The 23183-nt window shown below is 45.8% G+C and overlaps 2 protein-coding genes across 2 annotated transcripts in view; one reads left to right on the top strand and one right to left on the bottom strand.

Moving 5' to 3' along the window:
• Positions 1-5548, bottom strand: part of ITFG1 (integrin alpha FG-GAP repeat containing 1) — a 300241-nt gene extending 294693 nt beyond the window's left edge. The window contains exon 1 of the mRNA XM_075576274.1: positions 5296-5548. Coding sequence (XP_075432389.1) covers positions 5296-5491 — 196 coding nt within the window. The 5' untranslated portion in view covers positions 5492-5548. The remainder of the gene's footprint in view (positions 1-5295) is intronic.
• A 94-nt stretch (positions 5549-5642) lies between these two features.
• PHKB (phosphorylase kinase regulatory subunit beta) overlaps positions 5643-23183 on the top strand; it is a 420515-nt gene continuing 402974 nt past the window's right edge. Inside the window, exons 1-2 of the mRNA XM_075577209.1 lie at positions 5643-5822; positions 10210-10372. Of these exons, the coding sequence (XP_075433324.1) occupies positions 10303-10372 (70 nt within the window). The 5' untranslated portion in view covers positions 5643-5822; positions 10210-10302. The remainder of the gene's footprint in view (positions 5823-10209; positions 10373-23183) is intronic.

The following is a 23183-nucleotide window of genomic DNA, read 5'->3' as shown; positions in this document are numbered from 1 at the left end:
TCAGAGATCTCCTGGATTCCTTTGTAATCGTTTATCTTGATGACATTCTTATTTTCTCTAAATACAGACAGGAACACATCTCTCACGTGAAACAAGTGCTCCTTCGCTTACGCAAGAACAAACTTTTTGCCAAACTGGAGAAATGTCATGTTCATCAAACACCCACCACTTTTCTAGGCTACATCATTTCCGATGACGGCCTCACCATGGATCCCACCAAGGTCAAAGCGGTCTTGGACTGTCCACAACCCACTACTCTTAAAGCTATACAACACTTCCTTGGATTCTCAAACTATTATCGTAGATTCATCCAAAACTTTTCCTCCCTAGTGGCTCCACTTGCGGAATTAACCAAGAAAGGAGCGGACCCTGCCTCTTGGTCCACTGCGGCTCTTCAGTCTTTTGCTCGTCTCAAAAAAGCCTTAGTGTCTGCCCCGATTCTTACTCATCCTGAACCCAAACTTCCTTTCACCCTGGAGGTCGACGCCTCTGACGTACAGTAGGCGCTGTTCTGTCTCAAAGGAAGAATTCTCTTGCCAGGTTGCATCCTTGTGCATTTAAAAAAAAAAAACATTCTTCGGCCCAACGCAACTACGATGTCGGGAACCGGGAACTCTTAGCTATGAAACTTGCTCTCAAGGAATGGAGACATCTGCTGGATGGTACCGAGAATCCTATAACCATCCTCACGGATCATAAAAACTTGCTTTAGATTGAAGGCGCACGTCGCCTGGGAGCCCGTCAAGCCAGAGGGTCACTATTTTTTTCTAGATTCAATTTCATAATTTCCTATCTTCCCGGATCAAAAAATATCAAAGCTGACGCTCTATCTCGACAATTTTCTCTGGATGACAAAACTGAGGATCAGCAAAAACCCATTCTACCGCCCAAATGTATTCTCTCGGCCACATCATTTGGAGCGCTCAAAGACATTGTTCGTCAACAAAGCCACATTCTCCCTGGGACCATCTCTTCACTTCTTTTCAGCACCGAAAGAAGGTTCTCGAATGGAGCCATTCGTCCAAATCTGCAGGCCATCCCGGCATCAGGAGGACCTTGGACCTCATCTCTGGCACCTTCTGGTGGCCAGGTATGCAAAAGGACATAAAAAAATTGTAGCTGCGTGCCCTACGTGTGCCAGGACTAAAACTCCCAGGATACCTCCTTCAACCTCTACCTGTTCCGGATCGGCCATGGACACATTTGTCCATGGATTTCATTGTGGACTTGCTATGTTCCAAGGGTATGGACACGATTCTTGTAGTAGTGGACCGATTCTCAAAGCAGGCCCATTTCATACCCCTCAAGGATCTGCCCAGTTCTCCCAGACTAGCTGACATCTTCATCAAGGAGATCTTTCGGTTACATGGAGTACCTTTAGTTATTGTTTCAGATACAGGCTCGTAATTTGTTTCTCGTTTCTGGCGCTCGTTTTGTCTCCAGCCCTCCATTTCTCCCTCCATTTCTCGTCAGGATACCACCCTGAGACTAATGGTCAAACGGAGAGGACCAATCAGTCTCTTGAACAGTATCTACGTTGCTTTACCTCAGACTCCCAAGATGACTGGGCTGAACTCTTACCCTGGGCAGAATTCGCCCACAACAATGCCCAAAGCAGTTCTACCTTGGAGTCACTGTTCTATGTAAATTACGGATTCAATCCGTCCACTCTTCCTCTTGCTCTACCTTCTTCAGGGGTCTCAGCAGCAGATGACAGAATAAAGACTCTACAAGACTTGTGGAAAAGGATTCAGGTCAACATCAGGCAAGCGTTAAAAAGGCAAAAGAATCAGGCAGATCGCTACGGATTTGTTCCGGATTTTAAACCTGGCGACAAGGTCTGGTTGTCATCCAGGAACATCAGGCTGAAAGTACCCTCTATGAAGTTTGCACCCAGATTTCTTGGACCCTTCGCTGTATCTGAAAGGATCAATCCGGTTGCGTATCGCCTTGCTCTTCCGCCTTCCATGAGGATCCCTTCCGTATTTCATGTTTCTCTTCTCAGACCTGTAGTCCAAAATGTCTTTTCAATTCCGGTGTCTCCCACTTCGCCTCTCATGGTTCAAGGACAACCTGAATACGAGATCCAATCTATTCTCGACTCTAAGATCTCCAGAGGATCGCTGCACTATCTGGTGCATTGGAGAGGTTTCAGCCCGGAGGAAAGATCTTGAATTCCGAGTCATCGGGTCCACGCAGCCAAATTAGTTCACATGTTTCATGCCAAATTTCCTGAGAAGCCATCGTGGAGTTGCCCGGAGGTCGCTCCTAAAGGGGGGGGGTACTGTGAGGACTCGCCATCCTGGCGGTTGCAGACCGTCTCCTCACCTCAACAAGCCTCCCGTGATGGACACTCAGGACGTGCGCTCTCGTGGTCCCACTACACTCGCGAATCTAGCGCAGTCTAAGCCCCCAGCTGCGGATCTTGTCTCCGCCCTCCGCTCTGACGCACTACAGGTGCATTCGTCCAGCCTCCCCGCTGACGCGCGTTCTAAGTCCCGCTTCCGCTCTGGTGATGGACAGAAACGACGTGTGTGACACGCACCTCGGGTTCCGCCCCTGACCTCCGTGACGCGTGCGGGTCTATGCACGATCGTCTCCACCCCCATTCTCTCTAGGGAGACCCAGGCCCGGCGTGGGAGTGACGCGCGACACAGCTCTCTGACCTCCGTGACATGCACGGGTCACCACGCAATCAGTTCCGCCCCCATCTCCAATCAGGCTGTATCAAAGGGCACGCCTCTGTGCATCAGCAGCCTATTGAGACACACTTCCTGGTTGCTCCCTGGCTGGTTATTGGAGGCTCCTCCTAAATATACCTTCCTGTTGCAATCAGTCATTGCTGAGCCTAACCTAGTGTGACGCCCGTGCCTTGCTGCATTCCAGTTCCTGAGACCTTGCCCTGCCTTGCCTTGCTGATTAAACGTGGTCTGCCGTGAAGTTTGGCTCAAGGGCTTACAACAATTTGGCCAAAATGTTAAACTAAAAGACCATTTTATTTATTAGTTATTTATACATGTATATTTAGGCACTGTACCATATATAAGTTTTTCTGGATGTGCACTGAGCTTTGTCTGTGTTTTATGTTATGTCTCTGGTTTTAAATACATATTGCCATGCTCAGTAGCACTCCTCTGTGAAACTTATATGCTTATATATATGTTGTGGGTATTTTGGGGGTTCAATTTGAGCTTGTAGGTGTTCTGTATGTTTTTTAACCTCTTGTTGTCTGACTCTGCTTCTCCTGGATTCCGCACCTCTCCTCTCCTGATCCGGCTTCGTACCACCATTATTTCAGTCTCCAGTCCTGACCTTGGCTAAGTACTCCAACGATACGATATTCTCCTATCCTAAACATGGCTACGTACCCCGACAATCAGCTACTCTTCAATCCTGAACTTGGCTACACACTCTGACAATCCGCAACTCTCCACTCCTGAACCTGACAAGTACCTTGATTATTCTCCTATCTGTAATCCTGACCAGGCCTGAATGACTACTCTACAGCCTAGGTGCGCCCACGTGGCTGTGGGTTGGCGTTAACCAATTCCCTACCACAGCACCACGGTCGCGCTTCGTTTGTGGTGAGCTATGCGTTACACTCTGCATTGCCTGACACCGTTCTCCTTTACAATACCACTGGGCCACAACAAAGGACAATGTATTTCAAGATGTAAAAAAATTCCACAAATGCGTAATAAACATGCGGGTTTTGTAACTTGTAGTTGAGGTTTATTCTAGATCAGCTGATCGGGGCAAGTTGATGCTAAATGCCTCATTGATGTCAATGGGAAATGTTGGAAGCAGGCCGCTTCTGCTGAAACAGAATAGGCCCCTTAACTTTTATAGTGCCCTTACGAAGTAATGGTACTGCCTGGGTCCAGGCAGCTAGAAGTCCTTATGACGTATAAGGTAAGTTGTGGCACAAAGGCTCCACAGAGTGGTCGGGCCGACAGATATAGAAGTCGTCTGGTCAGTGGCAGTCATGTGATCGCTGCTGAGGCAAACAAATGACAGGAAATGCACCTTGACCTTTGGCACTTTAAAGGTAAAAGCTGCAATCCCACCCAAAATTGAAATGGTCTTTTTTTCTTTTAAAAGGTTTGTAAGCGATGGGGATCTGCACTATTTCAGAGACCCCCTGACATCCAAAATACTTTACAGTATTAGGTGCCAGTGCACTTCCTGATTTTTTTTTTAAAGATGGCACCCGGGGTCATCTAATTGGAAGCCCGCAACATGATCCATTGCGGCATCCTATTGGCATGCAGATTGAAAGCCATTTTGATCTGCCGGGAGACCACCAGAACCAAAAACTGTAAATATCCCAGGAGCTGAGGGGTCCCCAGAGCTGAAAACAAGCGCAGACAGGTAAAAAAAACTGTTTTGTTTTTTTACCTGTCTGCACCATGTTGTCGCACATCCAATAAAGAGTTTTTCATCAGGCATGCTGTAGCCCCGGATTAACCCCTTATTTGCTCGGCTGTGCTCTGCTTTCTCTTCCCTACTGGGACTACCCATTCGCTGACACCACGTGATGCACGCCAACGGAGAAAAAACAGGTTACCAGATGCGAGTAATCTACCATTTCAGGCTTATGCCTTGGTTTTCACTGGGATTTATACACGCAGTCTCAATAGGAGGTGAATTAGTGTGATCTGCTTATTAGCTCCCATCTATACCACCTACCAGGACTTTATACATGCTTCTCATTACACAAAGCGCATACTGTACCTGTGTTTACCAGCGCTCACTGACTTCTTGGTTACCTATACTATGAGCTTTTTCAATCAACTCATTTATTTAATTGTGACTAGTGACCTGATCCATTGGAGCACTGTATATTACAGAACTTTGTTCTATATATGTTTCACACTTATTATTGATGCTAATAACAATGCACAGCCAGTTAGATCTTATTATTAGCATTAGTAATAATAACTAATCATAATCTCAAGATAGTCAGATAACCATATTAGTAACAATAATAATAAACAATAATAATAAGTAGTAAGAATACAAATAATGTCAGGCCATTTAAATAATGTCAGAACAATTAATATTATTAAAATAATTTTCAGATCATAGTAACAATATTAATAATTTGCAGATATTCAGAATATTAGTAATCATAATGTATATACAGTTCCTTTAGGCAACATTATTATTATATAATTTCCAGTCCTTTTGATGAAAATAAATATTAACAATATAGTCATTTTGATAATCATATTTATAATAATATTAATGATCATTTCCAGTCATTCAGAACCAACATGAAGGGGATTCACTGACTCGATCTGATGATGAAGATGTCAGTCTGTTTGTCCGCATTGAAGTCCCCGAAAGCCGCCACCTTCCCGTAAGCCTCTGAGCCCAGGAGCTCCCAGGTGACATTCCGAAGGGAGGCCCCCGCCCGTGACACGGCCACCAGGGCCACCAGGAACACGCCAAGGCGGAGTGAACCCGCCATCTCCCCCATCCCGGACATCACCGCTGACAGCCTGGAAACCACCTGCCGTAAACGCCGTCGCAAAACCCCGGAAAAGCAGGTGTTTGTGCGTGTCAGCTTGGCTGGGATTGTGACGTCTCTGGTCAATGGCGTCACAATAACAGCCAAGCTGACAGACAGCCTCGCTGCACGTCCAGGTTTTTGCGACAGCGTTTACGGCAGGTAGTCCTGGCACAGGGGAAGAAGCAGCGAAACGGAGTCTCAGTGTATAGCAGGCAGCTCATTGTCTCCGTACCCCAGGATATGGCTCAGCTCCTCTCAGATGTCAGCTGGAAGGTTTTGGAGTTGAGGGCCAGGTCTAAACGTTCAGGTTTGACACCCCCTCCTAACTTGCATGAGTGCTGTGGTTTAACTATACCCCCACCCCCTCTATCCAACACCCTTGTATATTATGGACTTCATGATGAGCCAGTGGTGTAGCATGCTTAGCCCTATTGCACTTCATCGCTTGGTAGCCAAAGGGCCACAGCAATTGCGTTGCTGGCCTCTGGCTACACGGGTTAATTATCTATGCCATGCACAGAGGTGCTAATGGTGTGTGACAGCACATTAGACCCCAAGCAATTCATTTATCTCTATAGCTTTACACTTCAACCCACTTGCAGGCATTTTGGGCTGCTGTTTAATGGCACTGGCTAGCAAAGATATGGCATAAGCCACATGTTATAGTTGTATGGTCAGCAGCTACAAAGTCGTTTCCTATCGGCTATTAAAGAGGAAATACATTCTCTTATGGGTTGCCTGACTTCTATGCTTTGGAAAAGTTTTTCAAACAAAGCTACCTAATTTATAGCAATTTATTGCAGTTTTTTGTCCATCTTCAGAGGAAGAATTAGGTCTGAGTTTAAAGTGTGTAAAAAAAAAAAAAAAAGTAGCTTGTATCTACAGATTTTGTGGCTGGTGCCATTTAAAACGTAGACACATCGCCCTTCCCTCCCCCTCGCTTAACTATTTTTGTAACACTCATTCTGCACGTGGTCTACACACAAGGATAGCAAATGTTCACCTGCTGTCACAACCCTGTCACAACTTCTCTTTTTAACAAGGCTTCCTTTATTTTCGATTTTTTTTTTCTCTCCATAACATCACATTTTGCTTCTAGGTATTTTAAACCATTCCTTTTTAAACGCAAAACTTGTTTTGAGGGTGTCATCTATCAAGGTTTTCCTAGTGCACTACTGGTCTAAAAACCCTGAAACGCAATCATAATTGATCAAAGAACCAATTATATTAAAAGCAATGGGATCCCATTCTTTACTCAATCCCTGTGCTGTGCACTATAGGGATTTAGTAAATATAATTTTATTGGTGTTTTTCCAAAATTCATTAACCCTTTTGCTGTCAGAAATGCATTGAGCCTTGTTGCTTGTCTGACTGGATTTACACACACAGACTAGGTGTAGATCTATATCTACATCGATATATCAATATCTCCAACTCCCTCCAACAGGACCCAGTCATTAGTTACAGCAGATACATGTAATTATAAACAGTCCCCTTGCTACATCTTGGCTTTATTTTTCTCAGTCTCTGACTGAGCCACTTAATGAGCTATCTGTGCTGCCGCAGGAATATCCTCAAAACCTGACCTGTTGGTGGCCCTTGAGGACTAGAGTTGGCCAGCCCTGTTCTAGAATTCAACATACTGTAAAGATGCCTTCCCTGTGCTAGAAAATATTTATTTCTCCATCCAGGAGGGGTTTCAACCGCCATTTTTTCCCTGGAAGGAGCTAAACGCTCAAATAGCATGGTTCTGCTGGTTTCAATCCTGTAAAAAAAAAAATATGTGGTACAAAAAACAAAAATTTGGGGAGAAGATTGCTGCTTGAAAGCTGGTTTCATTGTCTTAGATTTAGGTATACTTTTTTTGGGGGGGCTTGAAATTCCAATGCATTTCCCCCTAAAATACAATAGTGTACTGTTAAAGGTAATTTTATTTTGTTTTTTTTAAATAAAAAAAAAAAAGCTTGTGAAAGTAAATTATTATATTCTAAGAATAAATCCATATCTGAGATGGAGGCATAGATTTTATCTGATGAGATCTATTTTTATTTTTGTCACTAGTGAAGCAGCAGTCCACCCTGCCTGTTGGGGTGGGAGGGGGGTTATATCTTTCTACTTTACCTTTCACCGGAGAGGGGGCAAACTCTGGTGTCCCTATCCCTTGGAAATCCCCTGGTTTGTGAGATTTTCCTCCACTGGACAAGAATATGTGCTTGTTGGTCATAATATGGCTTCCGGCATCAGCCGTGCTCTAATTTAGTATTGCTGACCCTGCGGCCATATTTGTAAACACGAATAAAAGAGAAATATTTTGAAATGGGGGTTCAGAAGGTTCAAGGACCACAGACTAACTCCCCTGATTTAAGTACATTTTTAAAATAAATTAAATAAAAGGTCCCTTGTGCCTTACTAAGACACCTGAAACTTTCACTAGACATACAGTATGAACATTATTACTACGCTCCTATAGTTCCTTTTGATTAACAGACAAAATAGTTTCTATGGTTTTGTATTTGCTTTATCTCAACACTTGAATTGAACAGAGCACAAGAGCGGTCTCAACTCCAGTCCTCAAGACCCTCCCTCCCCCCCCTCCCTCCCCCCCCTCCCTCCCCCCCCTCCCTCCCCCCCCTCCCCCCCCTCCCTCCCCCCCCTCCCTCCCCCCCCTCCCCCCCCTCCCTCCCCCCCCTCCCCCCCCTCCCTCCCCCCCCTCCCTCCCCCCCCTCCCTCCCCCCCTCCCTCCCCCCCCTCCCTCCCCCCCCTCCCTCCCTTCCCCCCTTCCCCCCCTCCCTCCCCCCCCTTCCCCCCCTCCCTCCCCCCCCTCCCTCCCTTCCCCCCCTCCCCCCCCTCCCTCCCTTCCCCCCCTCCCTTCCCCCCCTCCCTCCCTTCCCCCCCTCCCTCCCTTCCCTCCCTCCCTCCCTTCCCTCCCCTCCCTCCCCCCCTCCCTCCCCTCCCTCCCTCCCTCCCTCCCCTCCCTCCCTCCCCCCCTCCCTCCCCTCCCTCCCTCCCTCCCCTCCCTCCCCCCCTCCCTCCCCTCCCTCCCCCCCTCCCTCCCTCCCCTCCCCTCCCTCCCCCCCTCCCTCCCTCCCCTCCCCTCCCTCCCCTCCCTCCCCTCCCCTCCCTCCCCTCCCTCCCCTCCCCTCCCTCCCCTCCCTCCCCTCCCCTCCCTCCCCTCCCTCCCCTCCCCTCCCTCCCCTCCCTCCCCTCCCTCCCCTCCCTCCCCTCCCCTCCCTCCCCTCCCTCCCCTCCCTCCCTTCCCCCCCCCTCCCTCCCTTCCCCCCCCCTCCCTCCCTTCCCCCCCCCTCCCTCCCCTCCCTCCCCTCCCTCCCTTCCCCCCCCCCTCCCTCATGTTCTGTAAATAACTTGTGTTGGAGCACCCAATTCTACTCTGCCCTAAACACGTGTCCCCTCCCAGACGTTTATAGAATCGGAAGTTCCAGACCGGGGTATATAGAAAACATGATCTGTGTGTGTTGCCTTAAGTTTAAATTGGTAAGGCACATGCCATGTCATTTGAAGTGTACATATATAAAAAGAGACCCCATTGCAGCCCCTTCCAAAATCTCTTCCTTCTACAAACCTATGGTGCCAATTTTTATACTTAAGATGAATGAATTTTTGCACACATTACATGCTTTGCAGTCGATGGGTTTCTTAAAAGTAGCCGTCTTACCCATCCTAGATTTAGTTTCTGTCCTCAATTTTTAACACTTGTATTTTTACTGCATCTACCACTTACTCTGTAAGGCCCAGATACTAAACTGTGCTAAGCTGCCACACCCTAACTCCAATTCAACCGAACGGGTCTTGAAGCATGCTAAAGCTTGCCACCATTTAGTGGATCTGGGCCTGCGTATACATGACATCATCATGTTTTTCCCGACCTAATCAATGTGTTGTGTCAATGTGTTGTGTTCAATGACCCAGAAGAAAACAGGCCGACCCACTCGTGTGGTCATGTATCAATGCTGTTATCCTCGCCAACAGGAGCGGCAAACTCCTCAAGGTGCTCTAATAGGGCAGATTGTACGGATTTCCCTGCTTCAGTCAAAATGATTGAGCCACCTGTGCTGAAGCCGGGATATCCCTAATACCTGGCGTGTTTGTGCCCACCCCTGTTCTAAGGGAAAGAATCAGGATATGCGTACTGTAAAGACAAGCGTGGAACAGCAGCATGGTTTTTTGTAGTCATTAACATCGAACAGAAATGATCCCCCGTTATGTTAGAATTTCTTTGAAAAACCCAATGCCCCATATACACAAGTAACACACCAAGACAAAGATATATGTCTTCTTGATGTGTAATTCATCTTTGCAATGTAGTGTAAAACCTTGCAGCAGCAAAAGGGTTAATGCAGACCATTTACTACCTGGCTGGAAACACTATGTGGCTTAGTCTATATCCACCGGTCAGGCCTTTTAATGCCAGATGTTCCCATTTCAAGTCCATGGCGAATGTAGGACAAACTGTGTCTTGGGCAGATATAGCATAAGCCCCTGTGGGGGTCATTTACCCAAGTCTTCTGACTTCAGAACAGTCACAGTTTTGCAGTAGGGAGACTTTGATGAACAACCCCCTAGAAGTGGTTAATAAGGGAGATTAATTTTTTAAGTGTATTGAAGACCAACCTTATGAAAAATGTGAGTGTAATGTTTCCCCTTGTTTGTTTTTTTGCACTGCATCCCCTTAACAGCTCTAACAGTTTAATTTCACGGTGATTGCCCCTAACATCTACTAATCGATTTGTGGGGAATGCTGTAGTTTAGCCTGAGAAGTCTCTGGTTAGATGCAACCAATTGAAATGGCCAATTGTGAAGACCAGACGGAGTCCTCCCCATACACTTTCCTAAGGTCCGGTAAGTAAACCAACCCAATCCATGTCATTTAATTCTTGTATTGTCATCCATGGCCTGTTAGACCTTGTTGCATGTGATACATGTCTATTTCATGAAAAGTAGAGTTTCCCGTTTCATGCTATTTGTGTCATTACACGTTTCATTGTTTACTTGGTCTATGAATTTATGCATTGTCCCATGTAGAGTTTTTTGGTTTTTTTTTGTATGAAATTAGGCTGTTTGTAGCATTTTCAAAAGCTAAATGTAAAATTGTTACATTTTTCTCAGGAAATTTAGTATGACCTAGAGCAGTGGTTTCCAACTTTTTTTGTTAAAGAACCCCATTATTGTTTTATAAAATTCTGAGGAAACACAACACGCTCTAATAGTACGTCTGAGACCAGATACATTGTAAATTCTTCTGTATTTGGTGCAATTTAACCCTTTAGGGATGACTGGGGTGCCCAAGGTTTCCAAGGACCGAACCCTGGTTGAAAAACATCACTCTATAGAAGACAGCCTCAACATTAACAAATGCTCTGTTTAATTGGTTTGCTTATAATCATTTAGCTGCCGTTTAAAAAAATAAAATGTATATATATATATATATATTTCCATTCAATATGTGCATAAATACAATCTGCACACTGACAAGTGATTAGCTAAACTGCAGAGCGATTTGTTGTCCTGTAATAGATCACTTGCACATGGTTATTTAATCCAGTTCATGCACAGCATTTTGAGCGATGTAGTTCCTGGAATGTGATTGACTGGGCAGTTACTAGATACAATTGGTTCACTGCTAGAGAGAGGGCGGGGCTCAAGAGCTAGAGCCTATCGGAAGGGGACTGTAACTTTGGAAATGCTTCCTACATTAGAAACATTCAAAATGGCTTTAAAACATTCAATTTTTTTTTTTTTTTTAAATGCAAGTATTTTCTCATAGTACAGAACTGATTTATTAAAAAAAACACATGTAGGATATTGCTTGAACTGCTGCTTTAAATATTGTATTGTGATTTGCGCACTTTGACCCTAGGTGAGGCTGCTCTTTTTAAGAGGGTGTTCATGCAGCTGTTTTATTGCATTCACCACATTTAACAGCATTTTAAATTAAATGGAGATAAAACTCAATGAAAACTGGAAGCTCTAATTAAGAAAATCAAATGCCATTACATTAAGGGATAATGACACTACGATAATGGTGTTTAATTATTTGTGGTGCTATAAGCCTTGTGCAGTGTTTTAGGTTCTCTGGCATGGAATGGGTTAATGTCAGTAATTTTTATATATGTGTGCACACACAGCTGTCTCTTACACATACAAATACTCTATGTAATTCCAGCCCTATATACCAATAGGGACCACATAGTATCTACACACACTTTTAGTAATGCAACACCCTCTCACATTTTCAAACCTACCCTCACCATTGATATACACTCCCACTCCCCACACACCTTTTGTAAAGCGCTGTATATACACTGTGGGCTCTTATTTATAATTATATAGTTGCACACATTCTTACATCCCTCACATTCAGGGACTATTTAACACCTCAAGTCATAAATCGCACGCTACACAGGGGGTGAGGGATGGGTTCTAGTCACATTCCAAGATTCACTGTTTTTGAGTAAAGCCCTTGCTTGCTTTATTCAAAGTAACATCGCCGGAAAAAGAGATCAGTGTATCTCGAAAGCTCGCACAAATAAAAGCATTTCGTTAGCCACAGAACGGTATCATCTATTCATTTTTGATTATTAAAGCTCGGCTAACTGTGTGTGTGTGTGTGTGTGTGTGTGTGTGTTTGTTTCCCTTCTCCCTCCCTTCCCTTAGTGTTAAATGAACTGTTGGAATACTGCTTACATTATATGGATTATCGAGCACAATGGATAAAGTAATGCTTGTAAATTGTGAAATTAGATCTTCATTTGGGTGGTTTTGCCATTTTGGTTTGGAGCAAATTTCCATGGTTTGACGGCTCAGTAAAAATAATGAAACTTCCTATTGAGACAATCGTTTTTGACAACGATGTTGCCAGAGTTCCTGGGAGTGGCGACATTGAAGTATGTATCAAGAATCAATTGTAATAACTGTGTAGCCCCACATGTTCCATAAACATAAAATCTGACCGTAGATAAGAACCCCTTAGCCCAACCTAATCGACCTATTCTCTGATCTGCTGTAAAACCGCAGATGATGTTGCATCCGGCAGGCCTTGATTAAAAATAACATAAAAATCTCCACTTGTTATCTACCTACCTGAAGTGCATATTATCTTCCCAAATTCCTCATGTATTTCTTAAGGCATCTGTTCATCACTGATCCATTCCACCTTTTATGTTATGTGGTGTTTCTGTGTATATGGAGTGCATTTTCATACACTAGTGTCTTTCTTAAGCCTCTTTTGCTTGGTCACCATGATTTGGTTTGTGCTGGGCTTATTGAAGCTGGGTAGGTTTATATATGCATCAAACAGGCAATAAACTGCCCTTTAATACTCAACTGATTACACTGACAATTATGTACTGTACTAATTGCACTTAAAAGTATAGCAGTTACAATATGAATTGGATACATTTTTGTTTCTGTTTGCTGCAGCAAATAACCATTTTACCAAGACCTTTGCCATAGTTAAAAATGTTTTTAAGAGAATCTCTTTTTGAAAAGCTTGGGATTTTAACTATGGTCTTTTAAATGAGCATGGTGTATGTTAGTATATCTTCATATAGCACCATTTATGTACATATCACTCCACAGCAGTAATACACCCGACATCATTGGAATAAGTAAATTGTAAAAGGATGAGCTTTCCACATCTAACCATCCAGAGTTTCTTCTTGCGAGAGAAAGTAGAACTATTACCTTTAGATTGCTGGTCTCCCGGTATTGTGACCACATTGTTCCTGTTATTGCAACCGGCGCCCAGTGATGTGAAGGGGACTTAGCTTACATTCCAAGGAACACAATCTCCCTCTGGAAAAACAAGCAACAATACAGTAGCATGACGTTCCTGAGTGTGCCAGAAAAAAAGGGCTTTTAAGGGGCAGTTTGCCCCAACAATCTATATATCTTACATACTATGCATATCGTGAATGTGAACGTACTGTATGTGATGCCATTTAAAGCTGCTTATCAATGTTATTTTTAGTCACTTTGTTTTCCATTTCTCTTATATTTTTAATTACTTGCTACACTCCTCCAGATGGCACATAGCTGTTTTCTTTGCCAACTTCAAATAGACTTGTCAGAGAAAATGCCTTTTCCAGAGCTTCTCAGGTGAGGCTTTTTGATGTCTAAAGATGTCACAGCACAACACTACTTGATAGCTATACAGGCAGTCCTCGGTTATCCGACAAAATGTGTTAAATGGCGTTGGATAGCGAAACGTCTTAAAGCGAAACACACTTTCCCATAGGAACACTGTTTAAATGAAAGGTTCCGTTCCCGAAGGCATTTTTAACACTAAAATACACCAAATATTTTATGCAGGCAATAATATATGCAGCACACACATAAATTATATAGTGTATATACTGTATTATATATATATAATATAACATAATAAATAATATATTATATAGTATAATATAATATTATATATTTTAATATTATATATGCACGCTCTTACGACGCTTTGCAATGTTGTTTATGTGAATGTGTGTGTGTGTATGTGTGTGTGTGTGTGTGTGTGTGTGTGTGTGTGTGTGTGTGTATATATATATATATATATATATATATACATACATACATACATACATACATACATACATACATACATACATACATACATACATACATACATACATACATACAGTGTTCGACAAACCTATACATTTGCTCGCCCCGGGCGAGTGGATTTAACCCCCGGGCGAGTAAATATTGGCCCAAGCAGCACACGTTTGGTACTAGGTGGCGAGTAGATTTTTTGGTGATTTGTCAACCACTATATATATATATATATATATATATATATATATATATATATATATATATATATATTCACCATACAGTAATAACCGAAAAGTCCGCCCTGTGTTAGTATTTATTTATTTTTGTAAGAAAAAGGGTTGACACCCGCTCCAACTCGGTCTATAGTTGTGTAGAGAGGAGGTGCACTAAGGGGAATTATGTAAATTTACAGAAATAACCTGTCAAGAGAGACAGGAAAAAAGGCCCCACAGGTGTACACTCAACACTGTTAGTTTACTGATGTGGCAGAAATGTACCGGGAATGATTCCCCATCCTAGGGGGTGGATCTATAAATTATCTGGATAATTCAATTGTATCTGGAGATTAGTGAGCTGATAACTATGTACAGTAATGTTGAATGGTTTTAATTAAAAATATATCTTTAATAAATATATATATATATATATATATATATACAGTGTTCGACAAACCTATACATTTGCACGCCCCAGGCGAGTGGATTTAACATCGTGGTGAGCTCCTATTGGCCCAAGCAGCACACGTGTGGTACTAGGTGGCGAGTAGATTTTTTTGTTTGGCGAGTAGATTTTTTGGTGATTTGTCGACCACTGAATATATATATAAAATTGAATTTTGTGGTGGTGTTGCTAGATGTGGGTCTGTCACTCAGCCTCTGGCCAATCAGATTGGTCCGTATCCCTGCCCCGCCCCGCACGCCTCTCATTGGCCTGCGTGGCCCTATGAAGTCACCCAACTGCCATTCTCTTCTCCTCCTCCTCACCCGCAGCTCACCTTCCCCCTCGGCCTCACCCAACTGCCACACACACGCACAACCACCCGGCCACTGTCCTCTTCACTCTGCGGCCCGGACCGCCGGCTCCACCCCCCCAGCTCACCTCCCCGCCGGCTCCCCCCCCCCCCCCCCATTCGCAGCTCTCCATCTCTATGGATTCGATCCCATCATGTCGTGAACTCTCAGGTCCCCCAACGGTCGGGCGCACGCAGGTACAGCACTTGCGGGGTTTCCAGCCCCTTCCCTCACAGACTCCCGACTTGTGGCAATGCTATCTGCATCTGCTCTGTTCTTATAGGGCACCGTGTGGGCTTTTACTCTGCAGGAAGGGGGGGGGGGGTGGTTCAGAGTCACGCCCGCCCGCCCAGGTATTGGAGGGGGGGGGGGGATAGGAAGGAGTGTGACCGGCCCTCACCCCCCGGCCGGGCCCCTCACCCCGCTGCACAGTGAGGTCAGTGAGGTCGGCCTCGCGCTGGTACCTGGTTATAATGACGCCGGTGGCGTCTGCGCCAGTACGGGTGCGGGGCTGATTTCCATATTCCAGTTCCTGATTGGGCAGTCCTTCCACTGCTCCGTCCAATTGTGCAACGGCGGCCAGCGGAGAGGGGGGGGAGAACAGGGTAGTGGCGGCTGCGCGGGACATGCCCTTCCCTCTGGTCCCCTTCCCCACGGCGCTCCCTTGCTTGCCCGCGTGGGGAGGGAGATGGGCGCAGGGGGGGGGGGGGTGGTGGTGTGCAGTCACGCTGGCGGGAGGTGGGGAGCCGCCTGTTCGGATCGCCGGACGTTCCACTCTCCCTATCCCCCCCTCCTGTCCACTGTGTGTGTGTGTGTGTGTATGGGAGACTGTGTGTGTGTCACACTGTGTGTGTGTGTGTATGGGAGACTGTGTGTGTGTGTCACACTGTGTGTGTGTGTGTGTCACACTGTGTGTGTGTGTGTGTGTGTGTGTGTGTCACACTGTGTGTGTGTGTGTGTGTGTGTGTCACACTGTGTGTGTGTGTGTGTGTGTCACACTGTGTGTGTGTGTGTGTGTGTGTCACACTGTGTGTGTGTGTGTGTGTGTCACACTGTGTCACACTGTGTGTCACACTGTGTCACACTGTGTGTGTGTCACACACTGTGTGTGTGTGTGTGTCACACTGTGTGTGTGTGTCACACTGTGTGTGTGTGTGTGTGTCACACTGTGTGTGTGTGTGTCACACTGTGTGTGTGTGTGTCACACTGTGTGTGTGTGTGTCACACTGTGTGTGTGTCACACTGTGTGTGTGTCACACTGTGTGTGTGTGTCACACTGTGTGTGTGTGTGTCACACTGTGTGTGTGTGTCACACTGTGTGTGTGTCACACTGTGTGTGTGTGTGTGTCACACTGTGTGTGTGTGTGTGTGTGTGTGTGTGTGTGTGTCACACTGTGTGTGTGTGTGTCACACTGTGTGTGTGTGTGTGTGTGTCACACTGTGTGTGTGTGTGTGTGTCACACTGTGTGTGTGTGTGTGTGTGTGTGTGTGTGTGTGTGTGTGTGTCACACTGTGTGTGTGTGTGTGTCACACTGTGTGTGTATGTGTGTGTGTGTGTGTGTCACACTGTGTGTGTGTGTGTGTGTGTGTCACACTGTGTGTGTGTGTGTGTGTGTCACACTGTGTGTGTGTGTGTGTGTGTGTGTGTCACACTGTGTGTGTGTGTGTGTGTGTGTGTGTCACACTGTGTGTGTGTGTGTGTGTCACACTGTGTGTGTGTGTGTGTGTCACACTGTGTGTGTGTGTGTGTGTGTCACACTGTGTGTCACACTGTGTGTCACACTGTGTGTGTCACACTGTGTGTGTGTGTGTCACACTGTGTGTGTGTGTGTGTGTGTCTGTGTGTGTGTGTCACACTGTGTGTGTGTGTGTGTGTGTCACACTGTGTGTGTGTGTGTGTCACACTGTGTGTGTGTGTGTGTGTGTCACACTGTGTGTGTGTCACACTGTGTGTGTGTCACACTGTGTGTGTGTGTCACACTGTGTGTGTGTGTGTGTGTGTCACACTGTGTGTGTGTGTGTGTGTCACACTGTGTGTGTGTGTGTCACACTGTGTGTGTGTATGTCACACTGTGTGTGTGTGTGTCACACTGTGTGTGTGTGTGTCACACTGTGTGTGTGTGTGTGTCACACTGTGTGTGTGTGTGTGTGTGTGTCACACTGTGTGTGTGTGTGTGTGTGTGTGTCACACTGTGTGTGTGTGTGTCACACTATGTGTGTGTCACACTGTGTGTCACACTGTGTGTGTGTGTGTCACACTGTGTGTGTGTGTGTCACACTGTGTGTGTGTCACACTGTGTGTGTGTCACACTGTGTGTGTGTGTGTCACACTGTGTGTGTGTGTGTCACACTGTGTGTATGTGTGTGTGTGTGTGTGTCACACTGTGTGTGTGTGTGTGTGTCACACTGTGTGTGTGTGTGTCAACACTGTGTGTGTGTGTGTGTGTGTGTGTGTGTGTCAGACAGTATGTGTGTGTGTGTGTGTGTTTCAGACACTGTGTGTGTGTGTCAGACACTGTGTGTGTGTGTCAGACACTGTGTGTGTGTGTCAGACACTGTGTGTGTGTGTGTCAGACACTGTGTGTGTGTGTGTCAGACACTGTGTGTGTGTGTGTCAGACACTGTGTGTGTGTGTGTCAGACACTGTGTGTGTATGTCAGACACTGTGTGTGTGTGTGTGTGTGTGTATGTGTGTGTGTCAGACACTGTGTGTGTGTGTGTCAGACACTGTGTGTGTGTGTGTGTCAGACACTGTGTGTGTGTGTGTGTCAGACACTGTGTGTGTGTGTCAGACACTGTGTATGTGACACTGTGTGCTGCGCAGGGGGGGGGGGCAGAGCTGCGCAGGGTGCGGACCAGAGGTGTGAAGAGGGGGGGGCGCGGGACCGGAGTTGCGAAGGGGGGGAGCGGAGAAAGAGACAGGGGGAGTGGAGTGAGGAGGGAGCGGGAAATGTTAATCCCGGGCAACGCCGGGTCTCTGTGCTAGTTGAAAATAATGCAGCAATTAGCTTTGTGTAACAATGCATACAAATGTATAAAAAAAACTACTGATTAAGCACACCATGTAGTATTCACCGTGGCAATGTGAGGATCGGAGTTGGGCCCCGCCCCCGCAACAGGTCCCGTGACGACACGGGTCACGCGCGGAGGAAACCACGCGCGGAGGAAACCACGCGCGGAGGAAACCACGCGCGGAGGAAACCACGCGCGGAGGAAACCACGCGCGGAGGAAACCACGCGCGGAGGAAACCACTCGCGGAGGAAACCACTCGCGGAGGAAACCACTCGCGGAGGAAACCACGCGCAGACGTCACGCTACTAAGATCACGCGAGACGTTAATCACAAAACTCGACCCTAACCCAGGATCACCTGCACCTGCGGCACACTCCGCCTCCTGACTACTGATTGGGCGCTTGTATAACAGTAGGCGGTTGATGCTAATTTGTGGCAGCTGCTTGCTTGCTGCTCATTGGCTACCAGCCCTTTATATGCTCAGCCAGCCCTCTTGCAAATTGGCTGAGCATAATTCTTCGTTGCTGAACGTTGGGATTACCCCAAGCATCCTGTTGCCTTGTGCATTTTGATCCTCTCTTGTCTCTGTGTTTTTGACCTCAGCTTGTACCTGGACCTCGACTTCTCCAATCCTCTGCTTACATCGGGACTTCTACCATCTCTACCCCGGCTACCCTCTACGGCCATCTGACTTCTCCAACCCTAGACCACAGCGAGTATCACGACTATTCTCACTTCTCCAACCCTGACCCGGCTATACGACTATCACTCTGCACTACGGACGCGGTCTCGCAGCTGGAGGTCGGTGTACCCTAAAATCCCCACCATCTTGTTTGTGGTGAGCACCCATTCCACATTACTGTACATAGGTATCAGTTCACGAATTCCAGATGCAATTGGATTATCCAGATCATTTATAGATCCACCTCCTAGGTTGGAGAATCATTCCCAGTACATTTTTGCCACATCAGTCAACTAAGAGTGTTGAGTGCACACCTGTGAAGCCTTTTTTCCTGCCTATTTTGACAGGTTCTTTTTGTAAATGTATCTTTTTTGTACTAAAAAAAAATGGATGAAAGCCCAATGGTTATGGGAACTCTGTATACATTGTATTATGCACCTTTAAGACCCACCTTAAAACACACCTGCTTAACGAAGCATACGAGTAGGTCTGTGGCTTATACACATGATACATAAAGCTTGGCCCCTTGAGACGCACTTACCAGAATGTCCTCCTACTGTATCTGTATGTTCCTCCTACCAACTAGATTGTAAACTCTTCAGAGCAAGGACTCCTTTTTCTAAATGTTACTTTTTTGTCTGAAGCACTTATTTCCATTGATGGCCCAATATAAATAAAGACATTGATACATTGTATCCATTTTCACAATTTTAGTGTTAGTTTTGTATGATGTTTAGTTTGTGTATATTTCCCAAGTAGGAGAAGGTTTTATTATTTTTTGCTTGCTTTCGAAAAACTTTAATGGGCTTACTAATGTTTGAAGGGTTCAAGGTATCACTATTATTATTTTACTTTAGGATTGGCCCCATCGCCATAATAAAGTGGTGATGTGTTTTCAGCCTGTCATATTGTAGAACTTTTAGAGTCTTATTCAATGTACTTGTAACCATGTATTATTTGTTTTACTCTGTGCCCAGGACATACTTGAAAACGAGAGGTAACTCTCAATGTATTATATTACTTCCTGTAAAAATATTTTATAAATAAATAAATAATATACCCTGAGGTTTTAAGACAGAAATTCGCATACTTTCATGGGAATTCTTGGCTGAGAATGGCAGATTCATTGTATAGAGAATTACCCGCTTAACTTGCATTGAGTGGTTCACAGCAAGAACGACAAGCCCCTGACCGAAAATACTATAGATTAGGTCAAATTCCATTTCTGGGGAAAAATGTACGTAATGGAATTTGGTCTCTCCAAGTCAACACATTTTGATCTCTCTCTTATAATATCTAGACAACAATTTACAATGCAATTAATCTTTTTTTGTTAGATTTGCAAAGAGTACACTACATTGTTCAGTGGAGCATTAGTGACCTTGGAAGTAAAAATGTTAGGAAGTTAAGTTGCTGGATAGAAATGTGCAGGATTTACAGAAAGCAAAAAAGTGACATTTTGGTTTACTGCTTTTTATTTCAAACTTTTTTAGTTGAACTGCTTCTTTAAAGTAATATCCCCTGCTTTCTGTTTCATTTGATACTGTCTGTTGGTACCAAGTTACGGCAAAAGATATCCTAAAAATAGCTCAGTGTAACAGTATGATATTACATTTAAACATCATGCCTAAGGGAGCCACTCTGCAGATGGCAAATACAGAAGATGCATTATAAACATTCCACTTTGTTCATAAACGCACAGCATGGCCATTGTACAGTATTTGTTTAGTGCTATTTTGCCTGGAAAGATTAATTGAGATGCACATCTAATTTTTTTGTGTGTGCCTTAGATTATGATCAAGAAGACGCTAATACAATGTTAAAATGCAAAAAGTCCTGAACATGTTTAGGGGCTGCAGTACTACCTAGGACCAAAGTGAGCTTAAGGCTGAGTCCCCGCTGGCGCTGAGCTCGCTTGGGCCGCTTACCTTCAATGTTGGTCAGCACATCCCCCTCTCCCACTGTGCTCGCGCTCATGCGTGTGCACACACGCTCTCCCAAGCGTTCTGATTGGGGAGACAAGGGAGATATATTTTCGTGCTGAGCAGGGTCACATGACCCTTCTCTGACAAATGGGAAGAGAGGGGACGTGTTATACTCTGCTGTCACACACACTGACTAATTGAAGCTTACCCCCTCCCACATTTAAATGGTTAAAAGCTCACTCCATAGCATCTCCCACTCAGGGGAACTGGCTTGCTTGCAGTTTGGTTGTGACAAATCTAATACAGAGTGCTTTTCCTGGTAATGTACAGGTTATTAAAAGCTTCAATCAGACTTAGAACTTTGCAACTAATATTGACAGATTTATTATAAATCATTCTTCCTGGTATTGCACAGGTTATTAAGAATTTATATTAGTGTTAGGGACCCCTGGAATTGTGGTCTGCCGTGCAGTGACTCAGGGGCTTACAACAATTTTGGCCAAAAATGTTAAACTAAAAGACCATTTTATTTAATAGATATTTATACATATATATTTAGGCACTGTACCGTGTATGAATTTCACTGGATGTGCACTGAGCTCTGTCTGTTTTTTATGTTCTGTCTCTGGTTTTAAATATATATTGCCATGCTCAGTAGCACTCCTCTGTGACACTCATATGCTTATATATATGTTGTGGTTATTTTGGGGGTTCAATAGGAGCTTGTTAGGTGTCCAGTATGTGACACACATACTGACACTGAATTCAGCAGAGAGAAGTGGAAAGGGGGGGCAAACGGACAGAGGGGGGGGGGCAAACGGACAGAGGGGGGGGGCAAACTGACAGAGGGGGGGGGGGCAAACGGACAGAGGGGGGGGGCAAACGGACAGAGGGGGGGGGCAAACGGACAGAGGGGGGGGCAAACGGACAGAGGGGGGGGGGCAAACGGACAGAGGGGGGGGGGCAAACGGACAGAGGGAGGGGGGGGCAAACGGACAGAGGGGGGGCGGCAAACGGACAGAGGGGGGGCGGCAAACGGACAGAGGGGGGGGGCAAACGGACAGAGGGGGGGGGGCAAACGGACAGAGGGGGGGGGGGCAAACGGACAGAGGGGGGGGGGGCAAACGGACAGAGGGGGGGGGGGCAAACGGACAGAGGGGGGGGGGCAAACGGACAGAGGGGGGGGGGCAAACGGACAGAGGGGGGGCGGCAAACGGACAGAGGGGGGGCGGCAAACGGACAGAGGGGGGGGGGGCAAACGGACAGAGGGGGGGGGCAAACAGACAGGGGGGGGGCAAACAGACAGAGGGGGAGGCAAACAGAGTGCTGCTGTTGGTAGAGGCAAACGGAGTGGTGTGGTGGAGAGAGAGGGGGGAGAAGGGAGAGAAGAGAGAAAGAGATATACACAGAAACACAGACAACCCCTATACAGCCAATGACACACCCCCTCCCGTAATAGCCACGCGCCCCCCCCACTCCTGCGCTAAAAATGTTGCAGGACAGCGATCGCTCATGCTTGGAGAGCTGGTGACATCAACACTCTCCAAGCATGAGCGAGCTCATGCGACAGCGGGGCCGCAGCCTAATAGCTGATGTGTTTGTTTCAAGCAGCAGAACATGTGTTTTTTGTTTGTTTTTTTTTGTTAATAGGAATGAAGCAGGGGGTCTCCAGAGCCAAGCCCCATTAATGTCAGCTCCGGGTACCCCCTGCTTCCCGAGATACTTACCTCTGTAGAGGGTGCCGGTAGCAGCTCTGCCAGATTCAAGGTCATGGTCATTTGGGCCAATAAGAAGCTGCAAGGGATGATATCACGGTTTCCTATTGGCCCGTGTGATGCCGGATATTTAAGCTGCCATTTCGATAACCCCACACATCCATGCCGGAGCTGCTACCAGCACCCGAAACTGAGGTTAGTATTTCGGAAAGCAGGAACTTCCCGGACCTGAAATTAAGACTGTTCAGCTCCGGAGACCCACTGCTTCAACCCTACTGTGTAACTATGTAAAAATAAAAGGAATGCCGATTGTTGCTTTCAGTTAGACGGTCTCTGAATTGGGTTGGGTCTCTGGTGGACGTCAGTCTTTTTCTGTCCCAATGATGAGTACAGCCTTACAAACTGCCCTTACTGTGGGTTTACTGCTGTAGGATCTTCTCCATTTTAGAGTAGGCAATCAGCTGGTTTAGCCCCCTTTATCTAAGTGCAATAGGTCTGGATCATGGAATTGCTGCGGGACGTTGAGGAATCTCTCCTTTAACCATTTAGACTGGTCATTAACAGCTGCAGCTTGTTGCATTTTTCCCCTCGTGGTGCAATAACTCAGATTTTTCTTGGTATTCAATGGCAATGTTGTTGCAGACGGTCACAACATATCCTGCCATAATACACCAGAGGGAACATGCCTGTTACAACTCTATGCTATCAATGCGCAACAATCTAATCCTGTGAATCAGGCTTGGGGTCTATATATC

The sequence above is a fragment of the Ascaphus truei genome, chromosome 19 (assembly GCF_040206685.1).
Source record: "Ascaphus truei isolate aAscTru1 chromosome 19, aAscTru1.hap1, whole genome shotgun sequence".
Taxonomy (NCBI): Eukaryota; Metazoa; Chordata; class Amphibia; order Anura; family Ascaphidae; genus Ascaphus; species Ascaphus truei.
This window is presented reverse-complemented; position numbering and strand designations above follow the sequence as displayed.